The 14,573-nt window shown below is 45.5% G+C and overlaps 1 protein-coding gene across 1 annotated transcript in view; it reads left to right on the plus strand.

Moving 5' to 3' along the window:
• The first annotated feature begins 907 nt into the window (after window positions 1–907).
• The window catches only part of MCF2L2 (MCF.2 cell line derived transforming sequence-like 2), a 159,755-nt gene continuing 146,089 nt past the window's right edge, over window positions 908–14,573 (plus strand). Inside the window, 3 exon segments of the mRNA XM_067536595.1 lie at window positions 908–998; window positions 2,551–2,670; window positions 10,759–10,875. Coding sequence (XP_067392696.1) covers window positions 2,659–2,670; window positions 10,759–10,875 — 129 coding nt within the window. The 5' untranslated portion in view covers window positions 908–998; window positions 2,551–2,658.

Genomic DNA, 14,573 nt, shown 5'->3' on the forward strand with positions numbered 1-14,573 from the left:
ACTGAGTTGTTTCCTGGAGCACAATATTGACTAAGCACCAGCCTGTTTGTTCGCTCCTGTCTGCCCCACATCTGTGGTGATTCTGCAGGAAAACTGCTGGCTTATGACAATGGCGGGAGGTGCTACCTGCGCATGGCGGGGGAAGCTCGCTCAGCTGCTGAAAAGCTTCCGCCCTACTCAAGGACCACCTGAGCTCTTTTGGCCAGCAGGGTGAAAGGAGCAGCATCACAGGAACGTCACCGAGGGAGAGGGGCTCCATGCTGGCCCTGAATAGGCAGATCTGCAATTCCATGCATCCAGTAACTCAGCAATTCCAGCCCATATGCTGACGTAACATCCATTGAGTGGCTTGCAGGCAGCCCTATGGCCTGCCAGTGGGTTGGGCAGGGGTGAGACTCCAATCTCCTTAATTCCCGCTTTGTCCCCCTAATTCTTTGGGCCTCATGTGGAGGAGGGGTAAATTCCACTCCTTGTAAGGATTAAATGCAGTTGTCAGCATTTTAGGAGAACAATGCAAAGGTCTAAGAGGGAGGACGGGTATCTAAGAACTTGAATTATTTTGCAAAGCAAGGAAGAGCTGTGCTTTCCCTTCAGTCCCAGTACAAAGCAATATGTGATCCTAAACTGTTCACATCACATAGTTTTGGCAGCCAGTAGCAAGACAGCCGAGAGATATAACGGATAAAATATTCATGTTTCGGGGAGGCTGCTAGCCTGATGCTGGAATTTGCTGGCTTCCCTTGCACACGCAGATTAGTGCTGGTTATTCGCTCTCTCCGCTCTACCTTGCATTTTAATAATGGGCTGGGACTGTGACACGGAGGATGCTGTGTCGTGCTGCAGCCCGGTTGCTCGGAACTGGTCTACCTCCATGTAATCCAGCATACCCGTGTAATCTGTTTTTCAGCCTGGAAGCTGCCAGCATTGGATTCATCATCGTTATAGACAGACGGCGGGACAAATGGAGTGCAGTAAAGGCATCCCTGACACGGATAGCAGTAAGTGCCTGGCTTTTGTGTTTACCGTCATTTACCTTCCAGAAATGAGAACTCTCCGCTGCCCCTTCAGCACAGCGAATGATCTCCTGCACTCCTTTTCAGCTGCTAATGCAGCATCTTCCCCACCCTGGAGAGCTGTGCCACACTCGTGTTAACGGGCAGAGACGGGTTAGCCTCAATAATGAATGCCACCACCTTGTTTCCTACTGAATTTAAATGTGAGCCCTATTCACGGGGATGACCTTGTGACAAATCATTGATTTAAAGTGGGCCACGCTAGAGGAAGTAGGTAACAGATTGTCCCTGTTGTACTCGGAATGACAAAGGGGCCCATAGGAGGCGTCTCTAAAGACTCATGTTTTCTTGACAGCAGATCTGATAGAAATTCTTGAATGCTGTTCCCACTTTCATTTGAGAGAGTCAGATTCAAGAAAGTGGTTGTTAGCGCTAACAAGAGCAGCAGGTGAATATGTGTGTATTGTATATAACACGCACTCTATACTGAATGCACATGCTTACATGCAATACTCAATTCGAACGCCTGTCGCATTAGAGTTCAGAGGTGCACGTCTGAGTTGGATTCAAGTTCCTCCTGGGGACGCAGACCCTCTCACGGAGCTGTTCAGTTCCTTGCTCTGTTCAGCTGCACTCAGCTTGGACTGGATTTTATTTTCTGTGCATTGCAAGCTCTGGGGAGAACCATGTGACACAGACAGATGTCCCTCAGGCATGATGATGGAGAAGGGATCAGGTGAGCCAGATTTGAGTGAGTGGCGCCGAGAGCCCATGTGCCAAGGCATAATAACACCACCCACGCAAATTGGGCCTGGCTAGCCCCTGCTCAGGGGTGCTGGGCCAAACCTAAGTGGCACTGCGACCCCAAAGGTCACACTGCCCGGAGCAAGGAGTCAAGGCCACCAGCCCCGCAGGACAGGAGCAGCCACTAGGGTACACGCCGAGTACTTACTACGTTAGTGTACATTAAGTATTGTGGGCAAGAAATATTTAGTAAGCCAGATATTTTTTGTACTAAAGCAATTTACTGGCTTGCAACAGGCCATCAAGATTGAGAACCACTGCTTGAACGCCATTGAACGCCAGACCTGCTCAAATGGGTGTGACTGTCGCCCTCTAGTGGCTGCAGCCTAAAGAGGAGAGAAGCCCTGATATTACAGTCGCTTACGGGAGATTCTCCTTTAGTTCAAGTGGCCTGCAAGAATCTGCACTCTATGGTGCAGAAGGTTCTGAGTTGTGTCCCCGCTGTCTGCCCATGTGGCAGTTGTGCTGCTTGATCCAAAGCCCTCTGCAGTCAGTGGGAGTCATTCCATTGACTTTTATCGGCAATGGGCCAGGCGCATGGCGAATGGAACGGATGATGACAGCCATTCAATCTGGGCAGCTCTGGAATCATCACATCCTCCCCACTTTTGCCTACTTCCTGAAGAATTTCAGCAGCCCACTGAGGCAGAAGGCATCCAAAATGTCACGGTGCTCCTCCACGCGGATAGGATTTGATAACTGCACCCTTGTAACATTTTTATGTTCTTTCCAGGGAGCGTTTCCAGGGAACCTGCAGCTGGTGTTTGTCTTGCGGCCCTCCCGCTTTATTCAAAGGACAATCGCTGACATCGGCATTAAGTTCTTTCGAGATGACTTTAAAATGAAGGTACCGGTAAGCATGCATTTTTTGTCCCCGTGTCCTCTTTGTTTCCATGTCTTTTGTCGCTGTGTATCAGTCAACTTCTCTTTGAACCCTGTTGTTACAGTTTAATTGCCCCGGCAATCAGAGCGCCACACAAGCAGGCCTGAGTGTGTGTCAATTATTTAAAGCCCCAGAAGAAACTCAGACAAGATCAAACGAGCCATGATGTGCGGGGATATTTCAAATGAACCCTGTTGTCTTGATCAAATGGGTTCTCTCTTCCTGTTTTTGTTTCAGGGATAGATTCACATACTGGGAAGGGGAAGGTAAATGAGTTGTAACCTTTGCACTGCTCTTTTTAAATAGTGTTTATTGATTCTGCTACCATCAGTCACAATAATACTGATGAGTTAACCATGAGATGCCATTGGAGCTGCCATAAGATGATAACTGGATATGACCTCACATCACAGTGCAGTCCTGCTCTGAAATAAATAACACCTTCTTACTTAATGGAGCTGTTCCCAGGGTATATTCAGAGTCATCCTCTCACTCAGGTGATGAAAATTAAATTTTAGTTCTGCAGAGCTAGCGGCACTGAGAGGGAGTAAGCGGAGTTCTGTTCCACCTCATGGATCACCTACAGATTTGCCTATATTCCACTAGGTTATAATTGGGCAAACCAACTGAAGACAGTGGGGTTGCAAACATGTCACTCAAGGCATGATTTGATCTGTAGAACGTTTGTCAGGTCACGATGCATGAGAAGGAAAGAACCCAGCTTGACTCTCAGATCCCAGGCAGAGTTTGCAGAGCTGACAGCTACAAAAAAATCATGGTCTGCGAGCTTGTAAACGGCAAGCATTGGATACGGAAATCCTTGATAGTGAATCAGTCTGGAGGCCCACAAAGCCATTTTTATGGAATCACTTTTCAGAGCAGATCCAGGCTTTGTCTTGTTGCCATTGAGTCATAAATGCCAGTGACCTCGTATAGTGACAGGTAAAAGAAATTGATGACATCGGCAGCAGAGCAGACTATAACCGTAAAACCCTTGTAAATCTCCTGTCCTGATGAATACTCTTGTGGTATTTTACAAGTGCTTATTTATAAAAGCAAATACTACAAAAGTGGTCTAGATGCTGGGTGATTTGGGGCGAACGCGGTAGAGTACAGGTTTTTTTTCCCTATAAGGGTTTGAAGGGGGACTCTCGCCTCTTGGATGCCTCCTTGTGGCTGCATGCAGTACTGCAGTCCTTTCCCACTCCTGGTGCCCCTTTCAGGTTGTCAACCTTGCTTGGCGCATTTCAGTGGTTCAGCTCTCTGGCCGGGTCAGAGAGTCAAATGAGCTCCTTTTGGGGTACCAAAGAGTCCAGCAAGAGTCCATCTGCCTTCACCAGTGGCTTTCAGCCCTGGCTTTGTGCCCTTGAAAGTCAGCTCTTTGCTCAGGCTTCCCAATGAGCCCTGTCGTCTTCTTGTGCATAGGTTATGCCTGTCCCCCACTTCTCTGGGTTTATGCCACTCTGCTGGTGGGGCAACCCGGGCCTGCCCACTACTCTGGGTTCCAACTCAGGGGCCCTATACCCAGCAGCTACATACTGCTCACTTCAGTTCATTGCTGCTACTTCCCTGGGCTTCTTCCCACCTGGCCCCTTTATCTTCATCCTTAGCTCAGGGCCACAGTTCCCAACTCCTTCTCTCCCTGCAACCCAACTATGCAAGTGCAGCCAGAGATAAACCCTGGCTAATCCCTAGGCTCCTTTGGCTGGAGAGGAGCACTCTTCCCTGCTCCTCTGGTTCCAGCCAGGGACTGCCCTGCTATGACCCTGCAGCTCCTTTTATCTGAGCCGGCTGGGCTCTGATTGGCTGTTGCTAATCCTTCTAGCCCCTGGAGGACCATGTCTCTGTAGTTTCCAAGATGGCTGCTCTAGCCAGTCCACTCTAGGCAGGCCTGGAAGACCCATCTTCGCTGCTCCTTTCCTCCCACATTGCTGCTTCCGTGGGCGGGATGTAGTAGGAGCGTGGGGTCTCCCTAGGGCACTGCAAATGCCAGCTGCACCCTGTCACAAAGGGTTATTCTATTTCCCCTGTAGTCCCATAGGCCTTCTTGTCCACCAACAATCTGTCAGAGCCCCTGTTGTGTGTCTGCATGCCATTATATCCGTTTATATTGGACCTTGTGCTCCCAGCCCACCCCACAACCCAAGGCATGTTTGTTCATTTCCTTCATTATATACCTTAAATGTGTGTGTTTAGGGCTGGGCTGTGTGGAGTGTAGTATAATTTGATGCATGTTGTCAATTCTGTGCCAGCTCTGAGGTTTCCACATTAAGCCATGTTACCTAAGCTTCTTTCAGATTTGTTCCTAATTGTATATTTGCCTTTGGGTAGGGGGGTCTCTTACAAATAAAAATGTGTAATAGTTATTATTATTTCACACTGTTTTAATTCATATTCTGTGCATTGCTGAACCCGCTAATAGTAAATAACAACAATTTTATAGGGAGCTTTCATCATGATTTTATTTAATTGTTTTACACTGGGCTTTGGGTGTAAATTGATTGGCCAAAGAACCCACCCTCTCCCCTTTAATTGCTAGGAACTGGTGGATATCTCAGTGTTTGGGCCCGATTCCATATGGCAAATGCCCATTGCCCTCATGATGTGCAGGAGCAGAACTGTTAATGCTTCTTTGTGGGCTAGGTTGTGCCATGCCCTGTATCGATGTGGAAGGGAAGGAGATGGAGGTAGATGTCGCAAGTAGCCTTGGTTCCCCTTTGTAACTCAGGTATAGGGGCATCTGACAGCTGCCATCCTGGCCGCCCCATTGGGGGACTGAAGTGGGGACCTCCAGCGCTGAAATCATGAGCTGCTCCAGTTTGAGTTTATGAGGCGAGGCTTTGTACCAGTGGCTGTAACAGACTCGTATCTTCCATGGACTGGGCCTAGAGGAAGGGGACTTGTAACATATACTCACCAGTGGGTGATTGTAGGCACGGTCCTTCTGGTACACGAGGACTGGTGGAATCTAGCTGTCACAGGATTCCTAAATGGGACTTGGCAGGGTGGGTTGAAAGTGGCTTAGTTCTGGGCCAACAGAGCTGGGCTGGCTGAACAAGAACACATGCTGTGTCCTGTAACTGGATGGAGTGGTGTGTGCCGCGCTCCCTCTGTGATCGTGCGTGCCTAGCGCCTGCCTCAGCCAATCACAAGGCCTACAGGAACGATGTCTCATGTGCAAGCCACCCCCATCTCCACTGCAACGTGGGCAGTAGCTTAGAGCCACCTTTTTCACTGAAGAATTTGGCCCTGGTCCTTCTCCGATTGGCTGCGGTGGTGCAGGTTTGTGTTGGTTAATTATAGTCATAAAAGCAATACAAAGACATAAAATCTTTCATTACATTGTCAGATTAAAGATGAAAAATGTTCCCATTACCCCGCAAGAGTGAAAAAAACCCTGTTTATAAAAATGCATGCTCTTGTCCTCAGTTAGCTCAGGATATTTCCATAGCAACTGCTGCATCAGATGTCACTGCCCAGATAGGGACGGGTGTGTTAAAGAATTACATTTGCTGGCAGTTCAGCCTCTTTTGTACTACTGAAATCTTTTGAGAGAGGAGTAAAGATTCTGCTTTAGATGCTGGGTGGTGGTTGAAATCAGGGTCAAGAGCGTTGATGCCTGGCAGTTGAGGGTGCTCACAGGACTGGGCACTGAGTTATTAATTATTATTCTTATCTTAATATAAGAATGATTCAGTGTTTTTTTACAGGTGGAGAAACTAAGGCACAGAGAGCTTATGGCCTCCATTTTGCAAAGCTTCCATTCATATTAGATTCCTCAATTTTTGGATGCCCAGCTTCAGACACTGCAGGCCTCGATTTTCAGAGGTGCTTAGCACCCACAGTTCAGACTGAAATCTGTGGGAGCTACGCGTGTCCGTCATCTCTGAAAATGAGGACCAAAATGTCTTGCGTGAGGCATCCAAAATCAGTGGCGACTTTTAAAACGATTTCCTCCTAAGTGTCTTGCTCACGATCGCACAGTGAATCTGTGTCAGATCCAGCAAAAGAGCCCAGTTGCCTTGACGCCTGGACCAGTTGCCCTATTCACTAGACCACACTACTTGTCCCTTCACCTTTAAACTGTTTGGAGATTTGTATTAATTAAAGAAAGTCATTGGGCTGGCAAGGGTCGTTGCATCACGCAGCCGATGGGTGGTGTGTTTCCTCTGCAGAGAGGCGGCTGAGTTAGGATTAGATGAGGTAAAACTCTTCCCGCGTGTTAGAAGTTCGTGCCAGTGTTCCATGGCGATTTCAGGAGAAGACTGGAGCAGCAGCAGACTGTCAGTGTGGAGTGTGGAGGGGTGAAATCAGCAGCAAAGCAGTTAAGACTGACGTTTCTAAACTGATTTGCACTTCCCATCCAGCTTACAGATTTTATGCTCCAGGCTGATGCTAATCCAAACTGAGCTAGTCTCTGTGGGCCTTCTGGCTTCCATCACCACCAAGCAGGCTCTGGATGAACATTCTGTGCGTAGCTTTTCTTTGGACTTTACTCTTTTTCATGTGTTTCACTTGGGTAGATGAAACATCCCATGATATCACACGGTGCACAGAGGTGATTATGGCAGGATCCTTGAGTTCAGGGTCCAGGAACCTGAGTATCTCAAAGTGCTTTACAAAGATTGGTGAATTAAACCTTGCAACCTGTTTGAAGCATCTAGTCTATTGCATGTAAAAAGTGCCAGTTACCGGAGTACCTGAGGCCATGATCCTGCGTTTAACTCCACATAGGTGCAAACGTCCATCCATATGGAGTCAATTTCAGGATCGTGTTCAAAGCATGCTGTTGTTGTCTCCACAGTATAGCTTGGGAAACAGAGGCACAGAGAGGTTAAGTGACTTGCCCAAGGTGTCACAGCAGATCAGTGGCAAGGATAAAACCCAGAACTCCAGTTTCCCACTCCTGTGCTCTTAATCCTTACATCATACTTCCTAGGTTAACACAGAGGAAACTTGGGTTCCATTCCCAATTCTTTACAACACGAGTCATCTAGTATGTGACTTTCAGTGATGCTGAATTTCTCCCATTGACTTCAGATGGAGCTGTGGGCAATCAGGACGTCTGAATATCAGCCACATAACTTCTCTGCAAAATGGGGGTAATAATGATACCTTTTCTAGGTAGCTCCCTACCTCATAAGGGCCCTGTACAGATGAATCCATTAATGTTCGTAACCCACTTTCAGATCCTTAGATGGGAGGTGCTGCAGGAGTCCAATATATCATTTTCTGAAAAGGACAGTTAGGCCCAATGGCCGCTCTTGCTGTCTGTTTCCCTCCAACCTGTAGCAATAAGAACGGTCTTTGACGTTCCAGTTCCTTTTCTGCACCAAGGGTCAGGTCCACCTGTCTGAAATAAATGCTCTGTTGGAATAAACAACTGAGGATTTGCTGAATGAGTCTGTTCTCACTGGCTTACCCACAGAATGTTATCCATCATGTAAGGGATTTAAGGGCATAACTACCAATAGGCTTAAAAATGTCACATAAAGGGTGCCAAGGGACTGGTTGGTTCACAGGATTAGAAATGGGCTATGGAGAGTTGAAGTTATGGAGATGTGGGTTATGGAAATATGGAGATTTGAATCTGGCCCAGGTTGGTACTATCGTGACTCACTGACTTTTCCAGCTGGTGGCAGTTTGTAGGCCTACAACCGGAGTGGTCTTATTTTGAGTTCCTGCTGGACATGTGTCCTGTTAGCAACATTAGCTGAGAAGCCACGAATCAAATGGGAAGGAAGACTGAGCTACTATTTCCCCAAAGGCTCTGTCCACGTTGCAGCATGTTGACTGGGAAGCGAGGAGAAACATTACTGACACGTTGTGTATGCGATGTACGTGGAGGACTTCACTTTCCAGGGCCTTACGTGCTCTCCATATCGTAGCCTCCCTCGACTGATTAGCCTTCAGTTGAAATGTTTATGCGTTTCAGACCTGAGACAGATTATGCTTTATTTGCTAAGGTGAAGTAAACAGGCTTTCTCAACCTGCTGTATAAAACTCAGCTCACACCCAGTGTAAAGTTTACATTCATCTTCTTCCCCGTGTATGACTTTATTAACAAAGAAAACAACAATCCGGTAACAAAGAGCAACTCCACCCTTCTTCCCAGGCATGTCTGCTCCTAGGATTCCTCCTGCAGAACTGCTCGGCCCATACCATATATCCTCTCTCCTACTGACACCCACTTCCATCTCCCTTCTCTCCAGGTGGAATAACAAGATGTTTGCAGAATCCACTTAACTTTCCCCAAAAGGATCAACACTTGCTAACAGGGTGGGATGTTGGAGGCAAATCCAACCAAAGATGAAAAGTGCTAAAGAAAAGCTCAATTAATTTTTTTTTTATTAAAGCTAGTATTAAAGTTATCTAATACACAGGTTAAGGAAAGAGTTTCTATACATCTGGGCATAATGCTTAAATTATCCCAAAGTACAAAATTTGGTTTAAAAGTCATAAAATACATATAGTACATAATCTGCAATATCCCAAATTAAGGCTAATACATTTTACAATACAGTTAAAACATTAGCATCCAAATCTTCACTCATAAAAAAATTATACTAAGAGAAGGTTGTGAAAAGGAAATGTAGCAATGAGTGTAGATTGTCCCTCAGTGATTGAGAATTTTAGGATAGATTGTCCCTCAGAAAATACAATCCATCAGAAGAGTATTTCAGTTACTTTCCTGGCTTCGCTTCCCAATGACACTCTGGTTAATTTCTCCTGGTATTGCCGACGTCCGGTGATATGTTCTAAATAGATGTCCCGTCACCGTCTGATGGTATCTGACACTAAGAGTCGCTGCAGCAGCAGAGCAGAGTGCTGACCGAGTCCACATTCCTGCAACACTTGCCCATTACTGGGATCCCATGCACCCAAGGCTCTGAGGATCAGCACATGCATTTGAAGCTTGTATCCCCTAGCACTCAAGGCTTTGGCCAGAGGGGCATATTTCTCCTCCTTTCGAGCTTGGGCATTGCTGAAGACCGGGGTCCTGTTCTCAAAAGAAGCTGTATCATCCGTCCTCTCCTGCTCCTTTTGCAGCTGACTGTCTGTTCAGGGATAGCAGTGTTCATGGCAGCCTTCCCCATGGGTGGCGGGATGGCTTTGACTAGACGAACTTGGATGGTGTTTTGGCGCAGCTGCCAGGCTGTGTAATGGGGTAGCATCTCAATGGCATAGCCACACCTCCTGCATTACATTGAATGGTACAGCAAACAAGTATGTTTTGTGTGTTTTGTCAAAACCTGGCATTTCAGATTTCTACTTCTTTTTACTCATCACCTCCATTTTGCTGCTCAAATCACTGTGCATTCTCGCTGTTAAAAAAAAACACCGTACGTTTAAATGTGTGTTATTTGCATAACTACTTGTGTGTGATCGTAGCAGAAAGGTAGGGTTGATGTTCTTCTGAAAGAGATGCTGTAGGAATTATTTTGGGGAAATTCTCTGACGTGTTTTACAGGAGGTCAGACTAGATGATCGCAGTGGTCCTTTCTGGGACTTGGAGTCTCTGAATCCAAGAATTTGAAGCTTAATACAAATCTACCTTTCTTCATGACGCAGTTCTAGGTTTTAAAAGGTGCTAGGAAGGAAGCTCATGTAGGGGTTAGAGCAGGGAAATAGGTGTCAGGACTCATGGCTTGAGTTTCCTCTTACTTACACCGGGTATATGAGGAGTAACTTCACTGAGTTACACTGGTATAAATCTGGTGTAAGTCAGAGATAATTAGACCTTCAGGGTCTAGTCCCAGCACTCCCCTTGACACACTGTATGACCTTGGGCAAGTTATTTAACCTCCATCTCCCTTGATTTCCCCATCTGTAAAATAAATAATATTTATCTATATATCACAGGGGAGCTCAGATGAAAGTGCAGATGTATATTAAAATAGTGACAAATTATTGGCTTTGTTGGAATGGTGCAGGGTCTAAGTGAGCACAGAATTTGGCTGTACACATATAAGGTAAATAGGGAACTTAGGAGGAAAGATCTAAAGTGCAGCGTTATCTCTCTCTATTAATGAATTGTGTTTGGATTCATCATTGCAGATCATCATGTTAAATTCTGTTTCTGATCTACATGGCTACATTGACAAAAGTCAGCTAACCCGGGAGTTAGGGGGAACCCTGGAATATGGCCACAGTCAGTGGATACACCATCGAACGGTGAGTATTGCATCTTGTATTCGTTCAATTCTGCATCCTGAAGCCTCCAGATGATGTTTTCAGCTGAAATATTAAGGGAGGATTCTCCAAATTGGAGTTAGGCCTGTGACTTTTATTAGAGCTTAATGGAATCTACTCACACAAATCCACTACACAATGGGGGAAGAAAAGGTCCTCCCAAAATCTTGTGGGGGCATGGTAATACTGGTGTGTGAAGAAGCTTACGTTCCAATGCTTCTCTGATTTAGATTTAGATTTAGTTGGGGAGATTGGTCCTGCTTTGAGCAGGGGGTTGGACCAGATGACCACTTGAGGTCCCTTCCAACCCTAATCTTCTATGATTCTATGATTCTCTGTAGTAGGACCCCAATTCAACAAAGCATCTCTTTGCAGCAAAGCAATGAGACTTCAGTGTGTGGTTGAAGTTAAGCATGTACTTAAGTGCTTTGCTGAACCAGAGCTTAAGAACTTCACTTTCATGAGAATCAAATATCCCTGTGTTTGAGAGGAAAAAAATACGTAAGCCACTGGATTTTATTTTCCTTTGTTTTCGTTTCTTCACGATGTAAAAATGCATGACAGAGTGGGTCTCATTTCTTCAATAACCCAAGAGCAGTATGTCATTAATAATTGGAACTGGAAGGCACAAAGAAAGACTTGTCTATTCTATTGACCTTGAAGGAACATGTTGGTGGCTTGGATGGTTGATTAATGTATTTCAGTGCCTGATCTTCCATACACACCAGTATGTTATTGTTTGGGAAAAGATGGCAGCTGCAAAGACCTTTCCCCAAATTCAGGAGTGTTAAGATCCAAGGTGTTGGCTCATCTTCTGCAGAAAGGAGCAAGATACAAAGTTGAGCCCTGACCCTGCGAAGGGATTGATTTCGCTGGGGCTGTGAGCGGTGCAGAGGTCCACCTGGGTATATCTGCATGTAGGATTGGGACCTTAGGGGAGGTTCAGAACTAAACCCTGAGTTTGGAAGTGTTCTGAGCGGAGTGGTTGGTTTTGATCGATCTCTGTTATTGTCCACCAAAGAAGGCTTAAAACTCTCAGAAGAAATGTCTCAGAATATTTCTGGCTAATTTCTTATGACAAACTGCATCGCGAAGGGCATGATTTTCTCATGCAGGGGTGCTTTCCAGCTGTTCGTGCCTCTTGCTTTTTTATGGGATTATAATGTCTCCTTCTGTGATGTCTTGGGGTTCAGCCCAGATTAGTAAAGGATTGTGTCACCACCTGCCCTGTTGCTGTGGGTGCCTTCAATGCTATGTGGCTGTGGCTCACAGCTATACACCAACAGCCAGCAGACAAGCATGCTGGTCATACCCAAGCTTCCCCCGCACAAATACTGTTTGCAGAGTGACTCCAGCACTCCCCTCCCAGCCTCCAATTTCTCCAAAACTGTCTCCCTGCAGCGTCCAGCCCTTTTTGGAACACCCACAGAGCAATTAAATGTGTTTCTCCTTTAAAGAGACAGAAACAGCAGCTTTGTTATCTTGACTGGCATTAACGATCATGTCAGTGCAGTCAAAGCACTGGGCTGGTTTAGAGAAAACATAAAACAAGTTTATTCAATTAAAAAGAGGATTTCAGTGAGTTCAGGTATAAGGGATAAAGATAAAAATGGTTACAAACGAACAAAAGCAAAAATACGCTTCTAAGACTGAATTTAGTTTCAGCAAGTTACAGTCTTGGCCTAAGCAGGTTTCTCACCTATATTGACTCCCCAGAGACTTCAACCCTCTTGGTTGAAGGATCCCCTTTTCTCAGATATATAAGAGCACAGGCCCCTTGAATCTGCCCAGTTATGGATAACTGTGGGGTTCTCTCCCCTTTCTTTTTAGAGTCCAGTGAACCTTTGAAATGTAGTCTATGAAAAGTTAGCCCAGACAAAGCTCCTTTTCCCTGCAGGGTGTGGAAACATGCTGTCAGGTGTAGACTCCATACTGTCTCCTCCCCCCACTGGTGATTTTTACACGGCAAATGATCTCTTCCTGCAACCCAGACAAATAAATAAACATTGAATTTAGCCACACCTAGCTTGAGGTGTTGCCCTCTTTCCTTGATCTGGAGAAAATCTAGTTATCAACTCCCCTGGACATGCTTTGTTTAAACATATTTTAGTCCAATATTTCCAGCATGTATCCATCAAGTCCTTTGTGGATTTACCATACGTACAAGAGTGTTAATAATCGTTGAGTTATTAGTTTTCCGGTGACACCACCTTTTGGATAAATATCATGACCACAGTGTGTTAGGTGTAGTGAGTATATCAGGCCAGAAGAGAGTTGCTGACTGAGTGGTGAACCACCAATGGGCCTCTCTGGCATGCCTCATTGCTAAATTGCCATGCCACTTTAATAATATAATTGGATGTGTGTTGCTGCCCTTATAAAGCTGAGTTTCCCCGCCCCCTTGAAGTCATGATGATCTTTTTTAGCCATACCAACTTAGGGTCTCATTTTCCATTCTCTTATGAGTTTGTCTACATGGTGAAATTGATCAGAATAGCTATTTTGTGCTTTAAATTCATATCCTACCTTATTCTGAAATAACGTCCTTGTGTAGACAAGTTGCAATACTTGGATCACTTGATGATTACCTGTTCTATTCATTCCCTCTGATGCACCTGGCACTGGCCACTGCTGGAAGACAGGATACCGGGCTAGATGGACCATTGGTCTGACCCGATATGGCCGTTCTTATGTTATACTGGGCTCCCAAACTTTGTATCTTCACTGACTTCATTGGAGTCACTCCTTCCTTACAGCAGTGTAAGAATGAGATCCTGTCCCTACTGAAACCAATGGGAATTTTGTCACTGGTATCAGTGGGGCCAGGATTTCACCCTAAGTAAGAAGAGAATCAGGCCTCTAGTCTCAGCTGTACTGAAGAGATACCTTTACAAAAGACAAGAAGTTGTCCCTTCAGGGGAGGATGGAACTTGTGGATTATTTGTGGGCTTTGCAAACAGTCACAAACTTGCAACATGATTCAGTTTTTTAAAAAGATGTTTTTCTAGCTAAAGGAGGAACGCCTGTGCTGTGTATTGGGGACAGAAGAGTCCCACAAAAGTTAAGCTGGGCATGTATGTGGTATATATACTGTCTGGGTTTTGGAGGTTTATTGGTTATAATTTTTCTCTGCTGCTTTTTCAACACTGTCTCCCATGATTTGTTTTTCACTGAGCATATAGCACGCAGATAGCATAGTTGTTAATCAAGAATTCCAGTCTTCACCAGAGCAGGGAATCTTACAGCAATCAAGCTAGCAACAACTATCTATGCACTGCACAGCTGGCCTTGAAAACATCCTGAGCACAGCTGTAACTAGCTTGGTCTGAGTGTAAACATTTGAGAGAGACAAAGCAAAGTAGGAATCATTAGCAGCTGTAAGGAACGCAATCTCTGCTTGTGCCTAAATAAAATAGGGCAGCATTCCTGGAGCATGAAGAAAAAAATCCCATGCAGTTGCTTGATGCAAGATGAAAAGCCTTTTTTGTCACAGCTGATGTTTGATCAAAGTATTTCACCCCGAAAAACGAGTTTGGGAGCGAGTGGTTTGAAGCCTTGCTTCTTTCCATAGCCTTCACAACTCTCACTTTCATCTACAAAAAGGAAAGAAATTGATCAGTCTTGACTTGGTTGTGAGAAACAGTTGTGTGGGAGCATTCAAGGGATGGGGAAGCAGCAAT

The sequence above is a fragment of the Emydura macquarii genome, unplaced genomic scaffold (assembly GCF_026122565.2).
Source record: "Emydura macquarii macquarii isolate MOO-44397 ecotype Brisbane River unplaced genomic scaffold, CSIRO-AGI_Emac_v2 contig_3603, whole genome shotgun sequence".
Classification (NCBI taxonomy): Eukaryota; Metazoa; Chordata; order Testudines; family Chelidae; genus Emydura; species Emydura macquarii.